This window comes from Microcaecilia unicolor, chromosome 10, assembly GCF_901765095.1.
Source record: "Microcaecilia unicolor chromosome 10, aMicUni1.1, whole genome shotgun sequence".
Taxonomy (NCBI): domain Eukaryota; kingdom Metazoa; phylum Chordata; class Amphibia; order Gymnophiona; family Siphonopidae; genus Microcaecilia; species Microcaecilia unicolor.
This window is the reverse complement of record NC_044040.1, coordinates 102213539-102241332: the sequence shown is the minus strand read 5'-3', so window position 1 is coordinate 102241332 and position 27794 is coordinate 102213539. Positions and strand designations below refer to the sequence as shown.

At 45.8% G+C, this 27794-nt stretch overlaps 1 protein-coding gene across 1 annotated transcript in view; it reads right to left on the bottom strand.

The window, feature by feature from the left end:
* Positions 1-27794, bottom strand: part of NUP205 (nucleoporin 205) — a 1281456-nt gene that overhangs the window by 988152 nt on the left and 265510 nt on the right. The window contains exon 11 of the mRNA XM_030216143.1: positions 12147-12197. Coding sequence (XP_030072003.1) covers positions 12147-12197 — 51 coding nt within the window. The remainder of the gene's footprint in view (positions 1-12146; positions 12198-27794) is intronic.

The window sequence follows — 27794 nt, the reverse complement described above, 5'->3', positions numbered from 1 at the left end:
TTTTGTGCCAAGGAGTCAGCTTCAGAACGTTGGAGGTGCTTTTTATTATCTAGGATAAGGCACCAAAAAATCATTCTGAAATTTTCCACTCTCACAAACACAAGGAAAATGAGGATGGTGAAGGTCACATTTTGTAATGCACTCGTTCTCAAACCAGTCCCGGAGGGGCACCAGCCAGTCACACTTTTACCAATTTTTAAAATTTTGACCCCATGTGGAGTCTCATAGACATTTTTGGCATGGCTTTACTACTTTTATGCTAACAAGCTTCCCCGTTTCACAAAACAAGTGTTTCTCACAGCTTTAAAAAGGTAAGAAATATGCTTTATGCTATTTTAAATATTTACTTTTAATGCCCCTGCCCCTTTAAAATTGTGATTTTAGTTTGCATAGTATGCGTTTTCCCTAATTTATTTTAACAGTTTTTATATTATGTACTTTCATTAGATAATTGCATTCTTGTATTCTTTTTCTATGTGCAGCCACATTCAACACTGACTGATGATAGTTTTCTTTTGGTTTTGAATGGCCAATATGTGTGGTATAAGAGGACTATTTAATCTTGCTAATTTTAGTTTTACATATTCCCAATGCTTAGTGCAGGCATGGTTTCCACTGTGTGTAGATGAGACCTGTACCTTTAGGTCCTAAAACGTTTTATTGTTTTATCTCCATGCCCATTTCATTTTCAGAATCTGAGTGAGATTCGTACTACATAATCCTGAGAAACCAGCTCATCGATACAAAATCTTTTTGTGAGATCTGCATCATATTTATTTGTTACATTTGTATCCCACATTTTCCCATATATTTGCAAGCTCAATGTGGCTTACTTAATACCGTGAAGGCATTCGCCAAGTCCGGTACGGGATAAGTACAAAATGTTGTAGTGGAATAGTGAAGATAAGATTCAATCAAGTTGGGTTTCAGGTAAAAGGGTTTGTTAATGTTCAATACGATCTTCTGTTGCAGGGTTGAGTCATTTAAGTTGGGTCAGTCGGATATGCCTTTCCGAATAGGTGAGTCTTTAATAATTTTCTGAATTTTAGGTGATCATAAGTTGTTTTCACCACTTGTGGCAGTGCGTTCCATAGGCGCATGCTTATGTAAGAGAAGTTGGACGCATGGGTTGTCTTGTATTTTAGTCCTTTGCAATTTGGGTAGTGGAGATTCAGGTAAGACCGTGATGAACTGGTACTATTTCTGATTGGGAGATTGACTAGGTCAATCATGTAACCTGGGACTTTGCCGTAGATAATCTTATGGACTAAGGTGCAGATTTTGAAAGATACACATTCTCTGATAGGAAGCCAGTGCAGTTTTTCACGGAGTAGTGTGACACTTTGGAATCGTGTCTTCCAAATATCAATCTGGATGCTGTGTTTTGTGCCGTCTGGAGTTTCTTTGTGAGTTGTTCTTTACATCCCGCATAGATTCCATTGCAGTAATCAACTTGGCTTAATACCATTGATTGAATTAAATTACGGAAAACATCCCTTGGGAAGAAAGGTTTTATACGCTTGAGTTTCCACATTAAATGAAACATTTCTTTACGGTTTAGTTGACTTGGGACTCAAGTGTAAGATTTCGATCAATAGTAACACCTAGTATTTTGAGACCATCAGAGATGGGAAGGGAATGATCTGGAGTGAATAAGATTGTGGGTTTGTAACTGTTGTACTGGGATGAGAGGATAAGGCAATGCATTTTATCAGTGTTCAGCTTAAATTGAAATGAGTTTGACCATGAATGCATGATGTTCAATCCACTCTTGATATCGTTGAAGATTTCTGATAAATCATGTCTAAAAGGGATGTAGATTGTAACATTATCAGCATAGATGAACAGGTGGAGACCTTGTTTTGATAGGGACTTGGCCAATGGGATCATTAATATGTTGAAGAGTATTGGTGATAAAGGTGAACCATGAGGTACTCCGCAGTCTGATTTCCATGTTGATGATTCCAAAGTGATCTAGAAGTCGAAGAAGTGAACTATGGTTGACCATATCGAATGCGCTCGACATGTCAACTTGGAGTAGGAGTATGTTATTACCTAAGGCTATTTCACTCTTAAATTTGGCCAGTAGGGTGACCAGCACAGTTTCTAAATAGTAATAGTAGTAGTAGTAGTTTCGGTACTGTAGAAAGGGCGGAAACCAGATTGAGTTTCATGTAGTAAAGAGAATTTGTCCAAATAGTCAGTGAGCTGTTTGGTCACCAAGCTCTCCATCAGTTTAACTACAAGTGGAATAGATGCAACTGGGCAATAATTGGTGATGCCATTTGTTGTTTTCTTTGCGTCCTTCGGTATAGGAGTAGAATGTTGCCATATTCTTCAGGAAAATGACCTTGTTGGAGCACGTAGTTTAAGTATGATGAAAGGTCTTCTAAGAAGCAATTGGGAGCAGATTTGAGAAGGTAGCTGGAGCAGGTGGAGGAGTGGCCTAGTGGTTAGGGTGGTGGACTTTGGTCCTGAGGAACTGAGTTCGATTCCCACTTCAGGCAGTGGCAGCTCCTTGTGACTCTGGGCAAGTCACCTAACCCTCCATTGCCCCATGTAAGCCGCATTGAGCCTGCCATGAGTGGGAAAGCGCGGGGTACAAATGTAATTAAAAAAAAAATTTGCAGTGTTTGTTGGAGAATCTGAGAAGAGCTAGAGTTACTGAGTCGATGGTGAGAGGAGAAAATTTTAACCAACTACAGTCAGCTCGGCATTCACCAGAGTTTGAGTCCAAATCATTGATGAAATTTTCAATGTCATTGTTATATTGAGGAAGTGTGTTGCGTAATTTTATTATTTTGTCATAGAAGTATTTAGCGAGACTGTCTGCAGATGGGGTGTCTAAATTGTTGGCGGTAATTGGAGTGGTGTCTAAGAGCTTGTTCATGAGTTGAAATAGTTTATTCGAATCATTGTAACATGGACCTATTTTGGATTTGTAATAAGATCTTTTGGATTGTCTTATTGCATATTTATATTTTTTATGTATCTGTTTTCAGGCGTTGAGTGCTCATCTTTTAGCTTTCTCCATGCTCGTTCAAGTTTCCTAGTTTGTGTTTTCAGTTTTTTTAGTTCACCATTAAACCATGGGATCAAATTTTGTCTTCTTGTTACTCTTAATCTTAAAGGTGCCATTTCATCTAGTACGCGTATGCATCTGACATCCCAGTCATAGAGGAAATGAATGGAGTCTGTTTGTGGTTTCCACTCCTGGTCATATTTCTGTAGCCAGAATGCTTCTGGGTCTATTTGGCCTCTAGTGCTGTAAGTTATAGGTTCTTGTGTATGGTGTGATTCTTTCTTCCACCAGGTCAGGGATAAATTTAGTCGGTATGGATCAGACCATGGAATCTCTGACCATTTGGTGTTTGTGACTGATATGTTGTGTTCTGTGGACAATTTGTAGGAGAAGAGATCCAATGCATGACCTTTAATGTAGGTTGCATTAGTGGCCACATGAGATCACATGAATGTAGGAATTCCACAAAGACGTGCATGAGTGGAGTTTGGGTCTTCTAGGCAGAGATTTATATCACCCAGTATTAATACATTTGAGTTGGTTACACTAATGTTTGAAATGAAGTCCATTACATTTGATTGGCATTCAATCCATTTACTGGGAGGTCTGTAGAACAGGACACAATTTAGATGGTTGTGCAGGGATTTGTTGTAAATTCTGAATGAAGCAATTTCTAATTGGGTTGTTATAGATTCGGTAATAATTTCGGTGGTAAAATTGGAGTGGTAAATGAGTGCTATTCCTCCCTCTCTCCTTTCATTCCTGGTCCAGTGAGTAATTTTGTATCCCGGGGGGCAGAGATCGAGGATTATAGTATCTTTTGATCATGGATCCAGGTTTCACTGATGAAAAGTAAATCTAGATTTCCGGAGGTGATCCAATCTGTAATAGATGTTGTTTTGTTTACTATGGATCTTGCATTTATATAACTCACTTGGATAGTTTGGTATGGGGATTCTGTAGTTGGAGATATGTGGATATCCATTAATTGTCACTCCCTAGTAAATCTTTGTTATTATGACCCAAAAGGTTTAATTTGTCCTTCCTTTATCCTATATAAACACTCTCATTTATTTTAAGGAGCACTACTGGTATTTATTCTACATAAACATTCTGGAGTATTTTGTGATTTAGAACACTGTTGAGGTTCTTTTTAGCTGTTTTTTTTTTTAATTATCAATTAAGTATTTTCCCCCTTTTAGCCACTCACACAGGCCTTCAGTAGCACAGTGCAAGCAACCTTTATGCTTTGAATGTCCTATTTTATGTTAACATGCTACCCCCCTCCCCATTTTAATTTTTTTTAACACACCTTAACTAAAATTTATATTAAGAGCAACACACTCAGTGTTATATCTATTCTTTGGTCTTTCTAATTATTTACAATTTTGATCATATGTATCTGTTCTGATTTCTTCATTATTTTTAGGTGTGTTACATGTCCCTATGATAAGGACCAAATGTGCCCTTGATGCAGTTCGTCCCCTGCTGAAACATGTTGGGCTTTTATTAACACATCTGCATGGTAGAACAATACCAACATATTGTTATCAAAACTGCTTTTTAATAAACTTTATTGGTTTTTTAGCTGCTTTTTTGGAGATTTTTGGATTGCTGCTTCAGCCTTTCTGTTCCTCTTTCAGGCTGACCTATACCCCTAGAAAATGAGCAGCTCATTGTCACAATGCACTCCTCATGTACATCCATAATTAAAAACCCAGCCCTGGTTTTGTCAACCCCTCTGAGACTCAAGTTGACTAGAGTACTCTAAAAGATTTGTCCAAACTCTATGGAACCAAAACAAAACTCAGACCAGTCATCAAGGAAGGAAAGGGAAGGAATTTGGGATTTAGCTTACGCCTTTTAAGGGAAACCTGTCTGCCCCAGAAGGTACAGACCAATCTCTAACTTTTGTTTTCAATGTGGTAGAGAAAGACGTTCTTCTACAACTTTACAACTAATATATATACAATAAATGGTATTGCAAGGGAAGGCAATGCTTGGAAAAATAAAACAGGTTTGATGTGCTGAGCAGAACTCACAGACGCAACCTCTCTGATATGTGGAAAACAAAGGACTGATAGGTCCCACATGCTCACAGTGGGTGGGAAGGCACTCACACTTACACAGTGGGATGCTGAAAAAAGCTTCTTAAAGTGAAACAATGGTGGGTAGGGTCCACACTGGGGCCCTGTCAGATGATGTCACCCATACGTGAGAATGAGAATTTTCAGTGACTCTAGGGAGAAGATAAAGTAGAAGAGAAAAATGGCTTGTTTTTTTAATAGAGTGATCTTGAAACTGTACCAGTTTCCCTACAACAAAAGTAGTATAGATAGCTGGAGAGAACTGAAGAAGGTCTGACTGAGGATTCATTTCGGCAAAAAAGTGGATAACAGTAGCAAATAGTAGTGTGAATAATTTTCTAATGAATGAATTGTATATGATGATTTATATCACTGAATAGAAGACATATATAGTTTGCAGTATTTTATAGTGCTGATAGAGACCTGTCTTTCCTCCATGCACACTCAGCCTAATGGAGGGTCACTTTAAGAGTGTTCAGATCACAGGTATACAAAGAGGAGCTGTTGGTTCTACAATCTTGCAGCAGGCAAGGGGATCTAAAAGACAGAAGGCAAGAAGAGAATGAAGAGAAAATCATCTAGAGAATTAGACATCAGTGCTGAAAAATCAGTGGAGGAGTGGCCTACTGGTTAGGGTGGTGGACTTTGGTCCTGGGGAACTGAGGGACTGAGTTCGATTCCCGGCACAGGCAGCTCCTTGTGACTCTGGGCAAGTCACTTAACCCTCCATTGCCTGCCGCATTGAGCCTGCCATGGAGTGGGAAAAGCGCGGGGTACAAATGTAACAAAAATGAAAAATGAAAATAAATCACTGGGAGGAAAAAAAACAGATCTTAACTAGGCAATAAAGTTTACAGGTGGGATGGATAAAGCAGAGGATTAAGGAGTGGGGGCAAGGCACAAGACAGCTGAATGACAACTGAACAGAAGTCAGTTCAGGAAAGAGGCACTGCATGAAAAAGAACAAGAATACTAGGTTCTCTAGTTTCAACAACATTCAGAGAGTGGCCTGCATGGTGTGCTACAGCTGAGGAACAAACTGCTAAACTAAGTGTCAATGAGAGTCAAAAGAGAGTCAAGCTCTAAATGGGAAGGAAGAGCATCAACATAAACGTTAAGATCTCATAGAAGCAAAAAGGAATCCTGGGAAAAGAGCTGAAAAAGGACCCTCTAGAGTCAGCCCAGCCTGGGTATAAGTGAAGGAAATGCAATCTGTCTGCCAATAAGTGTGTGTGTGTTTCCCAATCGCGACCCCCATCCTGCTGTAATCAAATGAAATAAAAAGCTGGCTGGTAGGTCTGTGTGGCCTGATCCGCTCCAAGTAATAGGCCCATGCTCTCTTGCAACCCAAGGTGTGCAAGGTGCTCTCGCCAGGATGGGCATGAGATCGGGGAAAGAATGTTGAGAAGACAATCAACTGATTTAGATGGAACTCAGTCACCACCTTTGGCAGGAACTTAGGGTGGTTGCAGAGGACTACTCTCTTGTGATGGAACTTAGTATAAGGAGCATCCACTACAAAGGCATGAAAGTGCACTCTCCCTACGAGCTGAACAGCCACCAAGAAAATAGACCTTCAAGGTCAAGAATTTCAACTGGCTGGAAGTCAGTAGCTAGAAAGAAGCTGGGTGAGATCGACATACCTCTTAGTGAAATCTTTCCTGGAAGCCAGCAAGACCCAGGGGACACTCTCCGAAAGACCCAAGGAAGCAAATTTTACGCTATCAACACTCAAGCTGTGAGAGCCAGAAATTGAAAGTAGGAATGTAGAACAGAGCCCTCATTCTTTGTTATGTAAGTCGGAAAACACTCCAATCTCCACGGTTCCTCAGAGGGCATCTCCAGAACTAAAGGGAACCAAGTCTGCCGAGGCCAGTACGGCATGATCAGAATCATAGTCTTGCTTGAGTTTCAACAAAGTCTTCACTACAAGAGGTATGGGAGGATATGCAAACAGCAAACCTGTCCCCCAATGAAGGAGGAAAGCATCCTACGCTACTCTGCCATGGGCCTGAAGCCTGGAACAGAAATGAGGGACTTTATGATTGAAGTGAGTGGCAAACAGGTCCACCAAGAGGGTGCCCCACGCTCGGAAGATCTCACAGACAACAGTAATTGCTGCACCAAATGCCTGGAATAGACTTCCTGAGCCGGTATGTCAAGCTCCATCTCTGACTGTCTTCAAATCTAAGCTAAAAGCCCACCTTTTTGATGCTGCTTTTAACTCCTAACCCTTGTTCACTTGTTCAGAACCATTATTTTATCATCCTCACTTTAATATTCCCTTATCTCTTGTTTGTCCTGTTTGTCTGTCCTAATTAGATTGTAAGCTATGTCGAGCAGGGACTGTCTCTTCATGTTCAAGTGCACAGCGTTGCATACGTCTAGTAGCGCTATAGAAATGATAAGTAGTAGTAGTAGAGACCAATTGTGCGGTTGAATAAGCATTCTTAGTCTGTTGGCCAGGTTGATGCTTATCACCAGATAAGTGGCTTGCAGATGAGCCCAAAGCCACATCCGGACAGACTCCTGACACAGAGATCCGGTGCATCTCCCCCCCACTTCCCCAAACACACACACACAAACTTGTTGCTTTAATACATGGCAACCTGTCTGTTTGAATGAGCACAATTTGGTGAGACAGCTGATCTCTGAAAGCCTTTAGAACATTCCAGATTGCCTGCAGCTCCCAAGGTTGATATGAAGATTTGTTTCTTAGACAGACCAAACACTATGAGTGTGGAGCCCATCCCCAGCCCAGGAGGAATGCATCCGTCATCAGTACCTTCTGTGGCTGAGGAATTTGGAAGGAAGTCCCAGAGAAGATGGACGGAATGGTCCACCAGTGAAGTGAACAAACAAGTTCTGAGGACACTCGGATGACATCGACCAGACTTTCCGTGGCTTCATATCATTGAGAAGTCAGGGTCTATTGGGCTGATCTCATGTGAAGACATGTCATGGGTGTGACATGTACAGTGGACGCAATGTGGCCTAACAATCTCAACATCTGCTAAGCCGTAACCTGCTGAGAGGCTCAAGCCTAGGAAGACAGTGCAACTGAAGTGTCCACTCCTGGCCCTGGAAGTTAAGCTCAAATCCTCTGGGTGTCGAGCAGGGCTCCAATGAATTCCAATTGTTGGGCAGGACGAAGGTGGGACTTGGGGTACTTTAAAACAAACCCTAGTAGCTCTAGCACCTGAACAGTCCTCCATATGGATTCCCAAGCACCGTCCTCAGAGGAGCTCTTCACTAGCCAATCGTCGAGATAAGGGAACACATGGACTCCCAATCTGTGTAGCAATGCTGCAAATGCCGCTAGACATTTTGTGAAGGCCCTGGGAGCTGACGCAAGGCCAAAGGGCAACATGCAATACTAGAAGTGATGTGTTAACAGCCAAAACAGAAGATACCTCTGGTGAGCTGGAAGTACTGGAATGTGGGTATATACATCCACCGTTCAGAGACCATAGACAATCATTTGCCTGACTCATGGGGAGACCATCCTGAACTTTTCTTTGACCAGGAATTTGTTCAGGGCCCTTAGGACTAGGATGGGACACATCCTCTCTGTTTTCTTCTGCACAAGGTAGCACCTGGAATAGAATCCCCGCCCTTCTTCCCCTGATGGAACGGGCTCGACCACATGGGCGTTCAGAAGGGCTGAGAGTTCCTCTGCAAGTACCTGTAATTTGGAGGTTTATGATACCAATTGAGGGCATATTTTATTTTTATTTTTGTTACATTTGAACCCCGCGCTTTCCCACTCATGGCAGGCTCAATGCGGATTACATGGGGCAATGGAGGGTTAAGTGACGCCCAGAGTCACAAGGAGCTGCCTGTGCCTGAAGTGGGAATCAAGCTCAGTTCCTCAGTTCCCCAGGCCCAAAGTCCATCATCCTAACCACTAGGCCACTCCTCCACTCCATATCCAAGAGACTATCTGAAGAACCCACCAGTCAGAGATTATAAAGGACCACCTTTCATGAAAAAACTTCAGCCTCCCTCCCGACCAGTAAGTCATCAGGAAGAGAAACTGGTACTGTGGCTAGTCAAAAATTTGTTCCATTTTGACTGGGGAGCAGCAGAGGCCTTGTGTGCACCCAGTTAATAAGAATGAACACTGGGGCCAAGCCTAAACAGACTGGCAAAAAGAGGTGGTGTACATATACCACTGAGAGGGACCCCTCCTCAAGTTGCCAAAGGACCTTCTAAGCTAAGGAGAATGATACAGAACAAACCCAGCGGGAGAGAGAAGAGATGGTATCAGTGTGCTTTTTCATCTGGTCAGCGACCTCCTCTCCAAAAAGGTTATCCCCTCAGCATAGAGCATCCACCAAACTCTGCTGAACCAACTGTTCAAAGTCAGAAACACGCAAAGATCCTGGAAGCCACATCAAAAGTATCATAGCTGACACTGGCCAAGAATTTTTGACATGCCTTCTGCAGCTTGGCCAACTGACGAAGTGACTCGGCTTGCTCTGCTGGGAGCATCTCAGCTAAGTCTAGCATCTTGCGCACCGAGTCTCGCAAGTAAAAGTTCATGAAGAGCTGGTATGTGAGACAAGCATAGAGGCCTCGAACATCTTCCTCCCAAAAGAATTCAAGGACCTAGCTTCTCTGACTGAGGGAGACGAGGAATAGTCTCTAGAACGCCTGGCTCTTTTGAGGGTGGATTCTACCATCATGGAATTGTGAGGCAACTGTCTCGAGCTCAACAAAGCTCTATTTATGCTTGTCATAAGTCCCAGATTGGGTGACGCGGTCAGCATCACCCACTTGTAAAAATAAACAGGCCTGCTTGTCCTCAGAGAATGTATGTACACTTATACCTGTTTGTTCATTTACATTTACAGCACTTCCTTTATTCTTATTTTCATGCTTAGATTTTTTTTTTTTTTTTGGGCCTGTGAACTTGGAGTGTGGAGAGTTTCCAGTTTCAGTTCTGCTATCTTGATGTCTGCTTTACACTGTTATTGAATGGAGAAGACAAAGCAGTGAGCAGTGCTCAGTTCTGTATTTCTGTTCACATTGCTTGCCGTAGAAAAACTAATAAGGATGAATATACAGTAGATAAATGTTCTGTTGCTCAGCTATTTTTGCTTGCACTGCCTCTATATAATTGATATTTTGAACAGTACTGTACTGAGAAATATATTGCTATGTATATTAAGTACATAAGTACTGCCATACTGGGAAAAGACCAAGGGTCCATTGAGCCCAGCATCTTGTCCACGACAGCGGCCAATCCAGGCCAAGGGCACCTGGCAAGCTTCCCAAACGTACAAACATTCTATACATGTTATTCCTGGGATTTTGGATTTTCCAAGTCAGTTTAGTAGCGGTTTATGGACTTGTCCTTTAGGAAACTGTCAAACCTCTTTTTAAACTCTGCTAAGCTAACCGCCTTCACCACATTTTCCGGCAATGAATTCCAGAGTTTAATTACACGTTGGGTGAAGAAAATGTTTCTCCGATTTGTTTTAAATGTACTACACTATAGTTTAATCGCATGCCCCCTAGTCCTAGTATTTTTGGAAAGCGTGAACAGACGCTTCACATCCACCTGTTCCACTCCACTCATTATTTTATATACCTCTATCATGTCTCCCCTCAGCCGTCTCTTCTCCAAACTGAATAGCCCTAGCCTCCTTAGTCTTTCTTCATAGGGAAGTCGTCCCATCCCCGCTATCATTTTAGTCGCCCTTCGCTGCACCTTTTCCAATTCTACTATATCTTTCTTGAGATGCGGCGACCAGAATTGAACACAATACTCAAGGTGCGGTCGCACCATGGAGCGATACAACAGCATTATAACATCCTCACACCTGTTTTCCATACCTTTCCTAATAATACCCAACATTCTATTCGCTTTCCTAGCAGCAGCAGCACACTGAGCAGAAGGTTTCAGTGTGTTATCGACGACGACACCCAGATCCCTTTCTTGGTCCGTAACTCCTAACGTGGAACCTTGCATGACGTAGCTATAATTCGGGTTCTTTTTTCCCACATGCATCACCTTGCACTTGCTCACATTAAACGTCATCTGCCACTTAGCCGCCCAGTCTCCCTGTCTCGTAAGGTCCTCTTGTAATTTTTCACAATCCTGTCGCGAGTTAACGACTTTGAATAACTTTGTGTCATCAGCAAATTTAATTACCTCGCTAGTTACTCCCATCTCTAAATCATTTATAAATATATTAAAAAACAGCGGTCCTAGCACAGACCCCTGATGAACCCCACTAACTACCCTTCTCCATTGTGAACACTGCCCATTTAACCCCACTCTCTGTTTCCTATCCTTCAACCAGTTTTTAATCCACAATAGGACATTTCCTCCTATCCCATGACCCTCCAATTTCCTCTGTAGCCTTTGTGCTCAAATTGCTTGGTGTACAAGAAACACAATCATGCCCTATTCAATTTTCTTTTCTTGTTGCTGAAAAGTGTCAATAAACAGTATTTTAAATACAGATACTCGATGCCTGTTCTTCATGAAAGTATGTTTTCCATGCATTTTTTAATAGATTACCCTTATTTTCCGTATTATCCAACTTTTCACTTATTAAAAACAGGTCAGTCCTGTTTATGTTGGATAATCAAGATTGTACTGTACAGAACTTTATATGGAGAGTTCAGATATATGCAATAGGTAGAGATAGTACATAGTAGCCCAGGACAGTCATCTTACACAGTATCAGGGTGTGGCTAATCATATCAGCAGTATTGCAGGGATGATTGAAACCAAGAGACATGATGTGCACTCTTTGATGGATCTCACAATTGTGCTATTTCTGGTTCACTAGAACTTATTTTAATTATTCTTTTTTTTTTCTGGCCTTTATATTTGCACTGTAAACCATTATGATGCCTGCAGACTAAAGGATGTATGTAAAATAAATGAGAATAAATTAAACTAATTCACTTGTAACTATAGATGATCCAAGCTGAGTACGAAGTATAACAAACTCAAAATCATGCCTTCAGAAACTCATGGGACAGGAAGAGGGTAAGGGGGAGAAGATACAGATGCTTACCTCAATTCCAAGGACTTGCTGCTGGCCAGGGATTCTTGTCGTCTGTAAAATCTCAAAAAAAAAAAATTAATTACATATATATATATATATATATATATATATATATACACACACACACATATATCTTTTCTGTCAACAGTTAGTGTGAATGATCATCATAACCAAGTCACCAAAACAAGTGTTTATAATAACCCAAAATACAAAAACATGGTACAAGTTTAGTAACTTGGAGTTTTTCCCTTAAGTGCAATTTTCCTGCCCTCCATGTGAGCATTTCCTAAAATAAACATAATAGGGAAAACTGTCAAACCTAGCAGCACGTTGCTTGTGCAAATGTATAAAATAGCAGCATATATACATGTGCAAACTTAAATACGCATGCACTAGCACAGCACCTAAGCTCTATTCTACAAATACATACTAAAACTTACATAGTGCATATCTGCAAGGGGGGAATACATGGGGCGGAGCACAGGCAGAACATAGGCAGTATTCTGTATGTTACATGCCTAACATACAGAATACTGTAACCTAAGTGAGCGTCTACCACACTTAGGGGTATGTTTACTAGGGTGTGTTAGTGTTTCTAAAGCGCCCTTAAATTTAAGGCGTGTTAAACGCTAACACACCTATAAATTTCCATGGGCGCATTAGCGTTTACCACGTGTAAACCATTTACGTGCATTAAAAACGCTAAAGCATCCATAGCACACTATAGTAAACATAGGTGTTAGTCACTTGTACTTATACCAGCTATACGACTTAAATAAGTGCGAGAACCTAAATGTTAGGCACATAGGTAGCCAGTTACACTAGTGTTATGTAAAGCAGTTCTGAAACCTGTCCTGGAGGAATCAGCCAGTTGAATTTTCAGGATATTACTCATGAATATACAAGAGACAGATCTGCATGCTTGTCAACTCTCTCATTCATCAGGGACATAGGAGCCAACTTTTCAAAGTGATTGTGGGTGCTAAAATATCTACTAAAATAATTTGCTCCTCCAACGTTTGAATGAGGTTACCTGAGACTGTAAACATCTCCTGACATCACTGGGCCGCGTGAGCAGGTAGTCTCATTCAAACGTTGGAGGCGGGAAGCGCGTGACAAAGGGCAGAGACGTTGCTGACCGGCAGTAGAAAAATAGAAGATCGCCAGCAGCCGCAAAAGCCGCTTCGGCGCAACAAAGGGCAGACACACTCTCAGGCAGGGCAGAAAGCGAATGCTACATAACTGTAGAAGGTATTCTCCGAGGACAGCAGGCTGATTGTTCTCACTGATGGGTGACGTCCACGGCAGCCCCTCCAATCGGAATCTTCACTAGCAAAGTCCTTTGCTAGCCCTCGCGCGCCTGTGCGCACCGCGCATGCGCGGCCGTCTTCCCGCCCGAACCGGCTCGTGCCGGCCAGTCTCATATGTAGCAAGACAAAGAGAAGGGAAGACACAACTCCAAAGGGGAGGCGGGCGGGTTTGTGAGAACAATCAGCCTGCTGTCCTCGGAGAATACCTTCTACAGGTATGTAGCATTCGCTTTCTCCGAGGACAAGCAGGCTGCTTGTTCTCACTGATGGGGTATCCCTAGCCCCCAGGCTCACTCAAAACAACAACCATGGTCAATTGGACCTTGCAACGGCGAGGATATAACTGAGATTGACCTAAAAAATTTACCAACTAACTGAGAGTGTAGCCTGGAACAGAACAAACATGGGCCTAGGGGGGTGGAGTTGGATTCTAAACCCCAAACAGATTCTGAAGCACTGACTGCCCGAACCGACTGTCACGTCGGGTATCCTGCTGCAGGCAGTAATGAGATGTGAATGTGTGGACAGATGACCACATCGCAGCTTTGCAAATCTCTTCAATAGTGGCTGACTTCAAGTGGGCTACCGACGCTGCCATGGCTCTAACATTATGAGCCGTGACATGACCCTCAAGAGCCAGCCCAGCCTGGGCGTAAGTGAAGGAAATGCAATCTGCTAGCCAATTGGAGATGGTGCGTTTTCCCACAGCCACTCCCCTCCTGTTGGGATCAAAAGAAACAAACAATTGGGCGGACTGTCTGTTGGGCTGTGTCCGCTCCAGATAGAAGGCCAATGCTCTCTTGCAGTCCAATGTGTGCAGCTGACGTTCAGCAGGGCAGGAATGAAGACGGGGAAAGAATGTTGGCAAGACAATTGACTGGTTCAGATGGAACTCCGACACAACCTTTGGCAAGAACTTAGGGTGAGTGCGGAGGACTACTCTGTTATGATGAAATTTGGTGTAAGGGGCCTGGGCTACCAGGGCCTGAAGCTCACTGACTCTACGAGCTGAATGCCACCAAGAAAATGACCTTCCAGGTCAAGTACTTCAGATGGCAGGAATTCAGTGGCTCAAAAGGAGGTTTCATCAGCTGGGTCAGAACGACATTGAGATCCCATGACACTGTAGGAGGCTTGACAGGGGGCTTTGACAAAAGCAAACCTCTCATGAAGCGAACAACTAAAGGCTGTCCTGAGAACGGCTTACCTTCCACACGGTAATGGTATGCACTGATTGCACTAAGGTGAACCCTTGTCTTGAGACCAGACTCAGACAAGTGCAGAAGGTATTCAAGCAGGGTCTCTGTAGGACAAGAGCGAGGATCTAGGGCCTTGCTGTCACACCAGATGGCAAACCTCCTCCACAGAAAGAAGTAACTCCCCTTAGTGGAATCTTTCCTGGAAGCAAGCAAGATGCGGGAGACACCCTCTGACAGACCCAAAGAGGCAAAGTCTACACTCTCAACATCCAGGCCGTGAGAGCCAGGGACCGGAGGTTGGGATGCAGAAGCGCCCCTTCGTCCTGTGTGATGAGGGTCGGAAAACACTCCAATCTCCACGGTTCTTCGGAGGACAACTCCAGAAGAAGAGGGAACCAGATCTGACGCGGCCAAAAAGGAGCAATCAGAATCATGGTGCCTCGGTCTTGCTTGAGTTTCAACAAAGTCTTCCCCACCAGAGGTATGGGAGGATAAGCATACAGCAAACCCTCCCCCCAGTCCAGGAGGAAGGCCAGTCTGCCGTGGGCCTGAAGCCTGGAACAGAACTGAGGGACTTTGTGGTTGGCTCGAGATGCGAAGAGATCTACCAAGGGGGTGCCCCACACCTGGAAGATCTGACGCACTACACGGGAATTGAGCGACCACTCGTGAGGTTGCATAATCCTGCTCAACCTGTCGGCCAGACTGTTGTTTACACCTGCCAGATATGTGGCTTGGAGCACCATGCCGTGACGGCGAGCCCAGTGCCACATGCTGACGGCTTCCTGACACAGGGGGCGAGATCCGGTGCCCCCCTGCTTGTTGATGTAATACATGGCAACCTGGTTGTCTGTCTGAATTTGGATAATTTGGTGGGACAGCCGATCTCTGAAAGCCTTCAGAGCGTTCCAGATCGCTCGTAACTCCAGGAGATTGATCTGCAGATCGCGTTCCTGGAGGGACCAGCTTCCTTGGGTGTGAAGCCCATTGACATGAGCTCCCCACCCCAGGAGAGACGCATCCGTGGTCAGCACCTTTTGTGGCTGAGGAATTTGGAAAGGACGTCCCAGAGTCAAATTGGACCAAATCGTCCACCAATACAGGGATTTGAGAAAACTCGTGGAGAGGTGGATCACGTCTTCTAGATCCCCAGCAGCCTGAAACCACTGGGAAGCTAGGGTCCATTGAGCAGATCTCATGTGAAGGCGGGCCATGGGAGTCACATGAACTGTGGAGGCCATGTGGCCCAGCAATCTCAACATCTGCCGAGCTGTGATCTGCTAGGACGCTCGCACCCGCGAGACGAGGGACAACAAGTTGTTGGCTCTCGTCTCTGGGAGATAGGCGCGAGCCGTCCGAGAATCCAGCAGAGCTCCTATGAATTCGAGTTTCTGCACTGGGAGAAGATGGGACTTTGGATAATTTATCACAAACCCCAGTAGCTCCAGGAGGCGAATAGTCATCTGCATGGACTGCAGGGCTCCTGCCTCGGATGTGTTCTTCACCAGCCAATCGTCGAGATATGGGAACACGTGTACCCCCAGTCTGCGAAGTGCCGCTGCTACTACAGCCAAGCACTTCGTGAACACTCTGGGCGCAGAGGCGAGCCCAAAGGGTAGCACACAGTACTGGAAGTGACGTGTGCCCAGCTGAAATCGCAGATACTGTCTGTGAGCTGGCAGTATCGGGATGTGCGTGTAGGCGTCCTTCAAGTCCAGAGAGCATAGCCAATCGTTTTCCTGAATCATGGGGAGAAGGGTGCCCAGGGAAAGCATCCTGAACTTTTCTTTGACCAGATATTTGTTCAGGGCCCTTAGGTCTAGGATAGGACGCATCCCCCCTGTTTTCTTTTCCACAAGGAAGTACCTGGAATAGAATCCCAGCCCTTCTTGCCCGGATGGCACGGGCTCGACCGCATTGGCGCTGAGAAGGGCGGAGAGTTCCTCTGCAAGTACCTGCTTGTGCTGGAAGCTGTAAGACTGAGCTCCTGGTGGACAATTTGGAGGTTTTGAGGCCAAATTGAGGGTGTATCCTTGCCGGACTATTTGGAGAACCCACTAATCGGAGGTTATGAGAGGCCACCTTTGGCAGGTCGCCCGGCACTGACACTTGTATGTCGGCTATGCTCTGCTGGAGCCAGTCAAAAGCTCGTCCCTTGCTTTTGCTGGGGAGCCGAGGGGCCTTGCTGAGTCGCACGCTGCTGACGAGAGCGAGCGCGCTGGGGCTTAGCCTGGGCCGCAGGCTGTCGAGAAGGAGGATTGTACCTACGCTTGCCAGAAGAGTAGGGAACAGTCTTCCTTCCCCCCAAAAATCTTCTACCTGTAGAGGTAGAGACTGAAGGCTGCCGGCGGGAGAACTTGTCGAAAGCGGTGTCCCGCTGGTGGAGCTGCTCTACCACCTGCTCGACTTTCTCTCCAAAAATATTATCCGCACGGCAAGGCGAGTCCGCAATCCGCTGCTGGATTCTATTCTCCAGGTCGGAGGCACGCAGCCACTGGACGCAATATCAAAGGTGTCATACACCCCTCTGGCCAGGAATTTTCTGCACGCCTTCAGCTGCCTGACCACCTCCTGAAATGGCTTGGCTTGCTCAGGGGGGAGCTTGTCCACCAAGCCCGCCAACTGCCGCACATTGTTCCGCATGTGTATGCTCGTGTAGAGCTGGTAGGACTGAATCTTGGCCACGAGCATAGAAGAATGGTAGGCCTTCCTCCCAAAGGACTCCAAGGTTCTAGAGTCCTTGCCCGGGGGCGCCGAAGCATGCTCCCTAGAACTCTTGGCCTTCTTTAGGGCCAAATCCACAACTCCAGAGTCATGAGGCAACTGAGTGCGCATCAGCTGTGGGTCCCCATGGATCCGGTACTGGGAATCGATCTTCTTGGGAATGTGGGGATTACTTAGAGGCTTGGTCCAGTTCGCCAGCAATGTCTTTTTGAGGACATGATGCATGGGTACTGTGGACGCTTCCTTAGGTGGAGAAGGATAGTCCAGGAGCTCAAACATTTCAGCCCTGGGCTCGTCCTCCACAACCACCGGGAAGGGGATGGCCGTAGACATCTCCCGGACAAAGGAAGCGAAAGACAGGCTCTCAGGAGGAGAAAGCTGCCTTTCAGGAGAGGGAGTGGGATCAGAAGGAAGACCCTCAGACTCCTCGTCAGAGAAATATCTGATGTCCTCTTCCTCTTCCCACGAGGCCTCACCATCGGTGTCAGACAAGTTCACGGACCTGTGTCTGCAACCGTTCCCGGCTCGACTCCGTGGAACCACGGCCACGGTGGGAGCGTCGAGAGGTAGACTCCCTCGCCCGCACCGGCGAAGCTCCCTCCGCCGACGTAGTCGGGGAGCCTTCCTGGGAGGCTACCGCACTCGGTACCGCAAGCGGCACCGATGTCGGAGACCTCACCCCGGACAATGGGCCAGCCGGCGCCTCGCTCGACGGTACCGGTGGCGCAAGCACCCCCGGTACCGGAGGGGTAGGGCGCAACAGCTCTCCCAGGATCTCTGGGAGAACGGCCCGGAGGGTCTCGTTCAGAGCGGCTGTGGAAAAAGACATGGAAGCCGATGCAGGAGTCGATGTCAGAACCTGTTCCGGGCGTGGAGGCTGTTCCGGGCTGTCCAAAGGGGAGCGCACCGACACCTCTTGAACAGAGGGCGAGCGGTCCTCTCGGTGCCGATGCCTACTGGGTGCCGACTCCCTCGGCGACCCAGAGCTCTCGGTGCCGACACGGGAAGGGGACCGGTGACGATGCTTCTTCGATTTTTTGGGACGAAGCATGTCACCGGAGCTTCCCGGCACCGACGAGGAGGACGTAGAATCCAGCCGTCTCTTCCTCGGGGCCGAGGCCGAAGGAGGTCGGTCTCGGGGGGGGGGCTGTACCGCAGGAGCCCTCAGGGTAGGGGGAGACCCACCCGAAGGCTCACCGCCACCAGCAGGGGAATGGACAGCCCTCACCTGCACTCCAGACGAAGCACCACCGTCTGACGACATCAGCAGACGAAGAGGTCTCGATACCGCCGACGCAGCCCTCCGATGTCGCCCCGATGCAGAGGGCCGATGCCTCGATGCTCTCGATGCAATCAAGGGCGAGAATGAAGGTCCGGGCGCCGACGACGTCGATGCAGTCGAAACTCCCGGTGCCAATGCCGACGAAGAGCCCGAGAACAAAACATTCCACTGGGCTAATCTCGCTACCTGAGTCCGCTTTTGCAAAAGAGAACACAGACTACAGGCCTGCGGGCGGTGCCCAGCCCCCTAACACTGAAGACACGACGCGTGCCTGTCAGTGAGCGAGATTACCCGGGCGCACTGGGTGCACTTCTTGAAGCCACTGGACGACTTCGATGTCATGGGTGGAAAAATCGCGCCGGCGAGATCAAAACTCGAAATGGCGAAAATGGCACCACAAAAATAGGGGGAAGAAAACTTCGAACCGAGGCTTAATAGGGCCTACCCCGACGACGAAAGAAAACTTACCGGGGCAAAATTAGAAGTACGGGAAGGGAGAAAACCATAAAGGTCTCCTTCCGACACCTTTTTTTTTTTTTTTAGAACGAAGTCGATAAACGACGCGCGAGGTCAACTTTCGGGGCGCGAACGGTGAAACACGACCGTACCGAGCGCAGACAAAAGAAGACTGGCTGGCACGAGCCGGTTCGGGCGGGAAGACGGCCGCACATGCGCGGTGCGCATCGGCGCGCGAGGACTAGCAAAGGACTTTGCTAGAAAGTGTTCCGATTGGAGGGTCTGCCGTGGACGTTACCCATCAGTGAGAACAAGCAGCCTGCTTGTCCTCGGAGAATGTTGCTGAACGGCAGTGGTAAAATAGAAGATCGGCAGCCGTGGGACCCGCTTCAGCGCAAGAGAAAGGGCAGAGACGTTGCTCTCGGACAGCTGAACGGCACCGGAGCCTTGGCAGCGGAAAAAAAGAAGACTGGGTGCCGCTTCTGAACAGCAGTAGAAAAATAGAAGATCGGCAGCCGCAGGAGCCGCTTCAACGCAACAGAAAAGGCAGAGACGTTGCTCTCGGACAGCTGAACGGTAGCGGAGACACGGCAGCGGAAAAAAAGAAGACCGGGAGCCGCTTCTGAACGGCAGCGGCAAAAAAAGCTAACCCACAAAAAGAAAACGCACACACACTGTCTCTCTGGAGCCTGGGATGTATGGGGACAGAGAAAGGAAAGAATGGAAAAGCAGATTGGGGAAACAGCAGTGATTGATTGGGAGGATGGAGAAGGGGACTTGCAGATTGGGTGAAAAGGGTGAGCAGGTAATGAGATAATGGAAGACAGGATGGGGAGCTACAAGGAAAAGGATGATGAACTGAGGTTGAGGAACATGATGGGAAAAGGGGGAATTGATGTGGAAGGGAGTGCCCACACACTGTCTCACACACACACACACACGTGTCTTGGGGGGTCCTGAGACCAGGGGGGTTCCTGAGACCAGAGGGGGGGGGAAGGGGGAGTCCTGAGACCTGGGAGGGGGGAAGGGGGGTCCTCAGATCACAGGGGAGGGGGTCCTCAGACCTGAGAGGGAGGAGAGGGGAGGAGAGGACACTCAGTGTCTCACATACACACTCGCACACACTCTCATTCTCACATACACACAATCTCTCACAGACACACTTGCACACAGTCTCACTCTGTCACACACACACACACACTTGCATATTTACTCTCTCTCTCTCTCACAGTCACTCTCAAAGACACTCTCTCAAACATACACACTCCGCGGAAAACCTTGCTAGCGCCCCTTTCATTTGTGTAAGAAACGGGCCTTTTTTTTTTTACTAGTATATATATATATATTTTTTTTTTAACAGGTGGTGCATTTCTCCCCTCTCCCCCACCTCATTATTCAATATCTCTCTGTGAAACAACAGTAATAAAAAAGGCAAGTGCATTTTTATAATAACCATTCCATTCCATAAAACAAAAAAAAGCAAGTTCCTACATTTTTGCTATACACAAAATTCCTCATTTCAGAGTGAAGCAAGCTTACTTTAAATAAAGCTATAAACAAGTGCTTTTTGTCCTGAAAACAAACTTTGACCCTACAGCTGCGCGGAGGAGAGGGAATTAGGGAAAGTTACCTTCTTCAGCTTTTTAACGTCATCTGGCGGCTGACTGGCTGGCTCTGTTCTGGGGTGGGGTGGGCTGGCTCCCTTCCCTGTACCTCTCTGGCTCACACTCTGCCCTTCTTCAATGTTCCAGGCCGCCGGCAGCGTCAACACGGTAAGCACACACAACCTTCGGCGACTCTGGAAGCTCTCCCTCTGATGCAGCATCCCGCCTATGCGAGACAGGAAACTGTAAGAGGGAAAGCTTCCGGGCTGCCGAAGGCAGTGTGCTTACTGCACTGAAACTGCCGGCGGCCCAAAACATTGAAGGATAGCGGACAGCAGTGGTGCAGGGCAGGGAGAGGGACGGTGAAGGACTGGAGCGGGAGGGACATGCACTTTATGCCCACGCGCCACCACTGCTACCTCAATTATTGGGTGGAAAGCACTAACACACACTACCTTCGGTCGATCCGGAAGCTCTCCCTCTGTTGCAGCATCCAGCCTATGCTGGACCGGAAACTAACAGAGGGAAAGTTTCCTGACCGCTGAAGGCAGTGTGCTTACTGCACTGACACTGAGTCACTGACGGCACGGCAGCACGGATACATTGAAGGAAAGCGGAGTGCAGACAGCGGTGCAGGGCAGGGAGTGGGAGTCGGGACAGTGCACAAAGCGGGAGGGACAGGCACTTTATGCTCACTCGCCACTGCCTCAACTATTGGGGGTGCTCGGGACGGTGCAGGGAGGAGGGGGGACAGGCACTTTATACCCACTTGCCACTGCCTCAATTATTGGGGGTGCTTGAGCACCCACAGCATCCACGGAGTCGGCGCCTATGATCAGGGATATCCTGAAAACCCAACTGGCTGGTGGTGCCTCAACGACAGGTTTGAGAACCACTGCTATAAAGGAAACTAGTCGCCCATATTCCTTTCTGGAATGATTATAGTTACGAAGCTAAAACAAGGGAGTCAGTCAATAATATCGAAAATCCACAATAAAACTGTTTCAATCAACCTCTCTACCCTCATTTCCCCTTACGTTCCCGCCCGTAACCTCTGCTCACAGGACAAATCCCTCCTCTCAGTACCCTTCTCCACCACCGCCAACTCCAGGCTCCGCTCATTCTACCTCACCTCACCCTATGCTTGGAATAAACTTCCTGAGCCCTTACGCCAAGTCCCCTCCCTACCCATCTTCAAATACTTGCTCAAAGCCCACCTCTTCAATGTTGCTTTCGGCACCTAACCTTTATACATTTCAGGAAATCTAGACTGCCCCTATTTGACTGACTGTACATTTGTCCTTTAGATTGTAAGCTCCTTTGAGCAGGGACTGTCCTTCTATGTTAAATTGTACAGCGCTGCGTAACCCTAGTAGCGCTTTAGAAATGTCAAGTAGTAGTAGTAGTAATCAACCCAGAAAAGGAAATATATCATCCGAAAAAGCAAAATAAACATGGAACAAGAAAGAGAAAAACCTCAGTAACTCACTCAAAATAATATGCAGAACTTTAGAGCAGCTGTCAGCTCTGCCAGTCCCCTGCACCAGAACAAGAAGTTGAAATCAGAGGGGACCATCAGAGCAGATAGCTGTATGCCTGTAGACTGTGGCTCCGTGACTGCTCAAATAAACCCCCTTACTGCTTGTAGGAGGGAGGGCGGGGGGGGGGGGGGGGGGGAAATCCGCCCCAGATGGCAATCAAGCCAGGTACACCACTAGTAGATCCATACTACTAGGAGGTAGTAAATAATACACCGTAATCAAAGAGGGAACAAAGAGGGAGTAGCCTATCTTTCGAGCAGGGACTGTCTCTTCATGTTCAAGTGTACAGCGCTGTGTACATCTAGTAGCGCTATAGAAATGATAAGTAGTAGTAGTAGTGCAGCGGACTTTGATCTTGGGGAACTGGGATCAATTCCCACTGCAGCTCCTTGTGACTGCGGGCAAGTCACGTAACCCTCCATTGCCCCAGGTACAAAATAAACACCTGTATATATGTAAACCGCTTTGAATGTAGTTGCAAAAATACCACAGAAAGGCAGAATATCAAGTCCCATTTCCCTTTCCCTCAGAGGAAAATTTAATCTCCATAATATATATGCATACTGTTGTGAATTGAGGGGTCCCGAGCCCCCCAAGAAGGCTGGAGTGACCTTAAATCTGACTCCATCTCTAAATAGCACTAGTACTGGGGTAATCAAGGAGTTGTGAAGTTCTAAAAGGAATTGCCACTAAGGGAGACGTTAGGTCTAAGGAAAAGATACCAGCATTATGACAAACTGGATTTAGATTTCAAGTTATAGAATACAGTGAAAGACAGCCTGATACAGCAAAAGCATTTATACTTACAGCCTTTCATCATTAAGTGAAGCCCACAAATCATCATTTCGGATAAGGAGTTTATTTACCAAGATACAAGTCAAATCAGTGATTGACAACAGGCACGTACAATCAATTAATTATAGGAATATAATAATCCAGCTGCAAACAGGTGTTAATTCCTAATCTTTTATAATTTCTTTTACCAATTAAAGGTTTTACAAGGGAAAGCAATTAGGTAATTTGTCAATTCTGCTGGTCACATTGGTTTCCCTTGGAGAGAGAGAGAGTGCCAACCCTTCTCTCTAGCTTAAACCAGGAAATACCCTGATTTTTATAGGTGCCCTCAGGATATGGATAATATGACAGTAGATATACCTGATTGGATCTATGCTAATGTCATGGTTGTCACTGATTGGCTCATGCTAATGAGTAGTTTCTATCTTACTAACATGGTTTTGTCTTTAGCTCGCTTGACCACAAATCTTAAGCAAGACCCTGCATCCAGCTACACCTTTCCTTTCTCACACCATGGCTGACCACAATCCTGCTCACAGGAAAGTCTCATTTCTCAACTTGTTTTTCCAACTTACATTAGAGAAAATTCCACTTTGTAACAGATACGGCTTCCATTTTGTGCTGAAATCCTCCATTTTGTTTCCATATCTATTGACTTAACTTTTCCTAATTTAGCTTATTTAGGCCTCAATCCGGGCTACAAACTAGGCCATACTTTTCCAGTAAGCTCCCAGTTATGTCAGCCATCAGATTTCTGACTCAGCCAAGGTCTGTAATGGCCTGAGCTCTATGACTGGGCCCGCCACCATTCCAGTGGGGGGTCTCTGGCTGTACCATAATTATACAATACACACATTACACCTCTCTTCATTCTAACTTCATTCAAACATAAAATCCTTCAACATCACAGTGTGAGTAAATACAAGTTAATCCATATTCATGACTGAAATTCAACTTATGCAATGGTAACTCTATTGATTGCTCCTATCTCTGTTATTATATTCACTGAGATTCTCTATACAACCCACAATTCTCGATGTTAAATCTAATAGTCAAACAAATTTCTACTTGGTTTCATAAACAAGTTCTTATCTTGAGTCGTTTTTTCAGTTCACAGCAGGTTGTTAATTGCCTCCTTCTCTCAAACTCTCAGTTCTTTTTCCAATGCACAGGACTTCAATCAGAGGGCTGCTCTTTATGCCCTTTCACTTTGTCATGCTGAACTCTGCTCTATTTGCTCTGGCAGTTCCTGGATTATCAATCCCTCCTCTGTTTATGCACTTCACTCTGCGATTTATATAATCATGCCCAACACAATTGTGTTTCGCACTAACTCTGCTTTACAGCTTAGTCAGGTCGGAACGCCAACCTGCCTGTACAGTGAGGATAAGGTGGATTTTAAGAGTTTATAAATTGTAAAAGAAACAATAAATAAAGTTTTGTTAAACATTGAAACCGGTCAGAATTACTAAGAAGAATATAGGAATTGTAACTTATTGAACAAAATTTCTCACGGGTATAGGAAAGCATAATATATATGCAGAATGCATCTATTATAATTCCCCATTTATTCCAGCTTCATGTGGATCAAAGTATTTTTCACAAGCTTTTAACTTATAATTGGTATGCTGTAACAGCAAAATTATTATAATACTGATGCAAGTTTCTACGATATTTAATTTGTTGTACTGTCCTGTTTACAAAATTATGTATGTAATGCTGTACCTCGCCTAGAACTGTTGGCCATGAAAAATAAATGTTTTTAATAAACAGTTAAGAATTGTATATTAGTACTAGCTTCCTGGTTTAGTTCCTTCACAGCTGATAAACAAAGGAGCTATAACTACTCTAGTTACTGTAGTGCTATCATCCTACTTATCTAGATATGCTGTCAACCATAGCTTCAATGATGTGCTGCTTCATCAAGATACTACTACTACTACTACTATTTAGCATTTCTATAAAAGATAGAGAAACTTCTTTTGCACTGCAATTTCCCTCCAGTTCTACACCATTTCCTCAGGGCATATAGAAAGGAGGTGAGGGCACTGTGGTGATCACTTCTCAGAGGCGGAGTTAGAAGGCAAGAGAACAAGGTGTAAGAATAAACTGTCTCGCTTCTTACTAGCACTACACATTTTTAAAAAGTCATTGAGCTTTCTTATCTGTAGATATCACTGACTCATTTGAGCAACATTACTGCGACTCCCGAAGCAGGCATATGTATGCCAAAACACAGCCTATGTTGGGTTCTTTGAGTAAAGATCTCTTCAATGTCCAAGTCCGTGTTTTTTTTTTTTTAAATATATCTTTATTAACACCAATAGCACCATATAAAGCACCATACTAGTACAAATAGCTATGCTGTCAAGAACAGACAGACAAACAAGTATCAATGGAACAGCAATTGCCTGGTTCAGATTCTGTCTGTCAGACAGACAACAATCCATAATGTTTGGCAGCAACTCATCACCACCATGGACACTGACCTGCAGGGTACCACAAGGATCGATAGCGTCACCTATTCTATTCAATGTCTACCTCAAACCACTAGCTGAGCTGATTCGGTCAATGTAACATAGTAACATAGTAGATGACGGCAGAAAAAGACCTGCACGGTCCATCTAGTCTGCCCAACAAGATAACTCATATGTGCTACTTTTTGTGTATACTCTACTTTGATTTGTACCTGTGCTCTTCAGGGCACAGACCGTATACGTCTGCCCAGCATTATCCCCGCCTCCCAACCACCAGCCCCGCCACCCAACCACTGACTATGGCACAGACCGTATAAGTCTGCCCAGCTCTATCCTCGCCTCCCAACCACCGGCTCTGGCACAGACCGTACAAGTCTGCCCAGCACTATCCCTGCCTCCCAACCACCAGTCACGCTTCCCACCACCGACTCTGGCATAGACCGTATAAGTCATTCCCAGCACTATCCCCGCCTCCCTACCACCAGCCCCGCCTCCCGATCTTGACTAAGCTCCTGAGGATCCATTCCTTTGGCACAGGATTCCTTTATGCTTATCCCACGCATGTTTGAATTTCGTTACCGTTTTCATTTCCACCACCTCCCGCGGGAGGGCATTCCAAGCATCCACTACTCTCTCCGTGAAAAAAATACATCCTGACATTTTCCTTGAGTCTGCCCCCCTTCAATCTCATTTCATGTCCTCTCGTTCTACCAGCTTCCCATCTCCGGAAAAGGTTCGTTTGCGGATTAATACCTTTCAAATATTTGAACGTCTGTATCATATCACCCCTGTTTCTCCTTTCCTCCAGAGTATACAGTGGGGGAAATAAGTATTTGATCCCTTGCTGATTTTGTAAGTTTGCCCACTGACAAAGACATGAGCAGCCCATAATTGAAGGGTAGGTTATTGGTAACAGTGAGAGATAGCACATCACAAATTAAATCCGGAAAATCACATTGTGGAAAGTATATGAATTTATTTGCATTCTGCAGAGGGAAATAAGTATTTGATCCCCCACCAACCAGTAAGAGATCTGGCCCCTACAGACCAGGTAGATGCTCCAAATCAACTCGTTACCTGCATGACAGACAGCTGTCGGCAATGGTCACCTGTATGAAAGACACCTGTCCACAGACTCAGTGAATCAGTCAGACTCTAACCTCTACAAAATGGCCAAGAGCAAGGAGCTGTCTAAGGATGTCAGGGACAAGATCATACACCTGCACAAGGCTGGAATGGGCTACAAAACCATCAGTAAGACGCTGGGCGAGAAGGAGACAACTGTTGGTGCCATAGTAAGAAAATGGAAGAAGTACAAAATGACTGTCAATCGACAAAGATCTGGGGCTCCACGCAAAATCTCACCTCGTGGGGTATCCTTGATCATGAGGAAGGTTAGAAATCAGCCTACAACTACAAGGGGGGAACTTGTCAATGATCTCAAGGCAGCTGGGACCACTGTCACCACGAAAACCATTGGTAACACATTACGACATAACGGATTGCAATCCTGCAGTGCCCGCAAGGTCCCCCTGCTCCGGAAGGCACATGTGACGGCCCGTCTGAAGTTTGCCAGTGAACACCTGGATGATGCCGAGAGTGATTGGGAGAAGGTGCTGTGGTCAGATGAGACAAAAATTGAGCTCTTTGGCATGAACTCAACTCGCCGTGTTTGGAGGAAGAGAAATGCTGCCTATGACCCAAAGAACACCGTCCCCACTGTCAAGCATGGAGGTGGAAATGTTATGTTTTGGGGGTGTTTCTCTGCTAAGGGCACAGGACTACTTCACCGCATCAATGGGAGAATGGATGGGGCCATGTACCGTACAATTCTGAGTGACAACCTCCTTCCCTCCGCCAGGGCCTTAAAAATGGGTCGTGGCTGGGTCTTCCAGCACGACAATGACCCAAAACATACAGCCAAGGCAACAAAGGAGTGGCTCAGGAAGAAGCACATTAGGGTCATGGAGTGGCCTAGCCAGTCACCAGACCTTAATCCCATTGAAAACTTATGGAGGGAGCTGAAGCTGCGAGTTGCCAAGCGACAGCCCAGAACTCTTAATGATTTAGAGATGATCTGCAAAGAGGAGTGGACCAAAATTCCTCCTGACATGTGTGCAAACCTCATCATCAACTACAGAAGACGTCTGACCGCTGTGCTTGCCAACAAGGGTTTTGCCACCAAGTATTAGGTCTTGTTTGCCAGAGGGATTAAATACTTATTTCCCTCTGCAGAATGCAAATAAATTCATATACTTTCCACAATGTG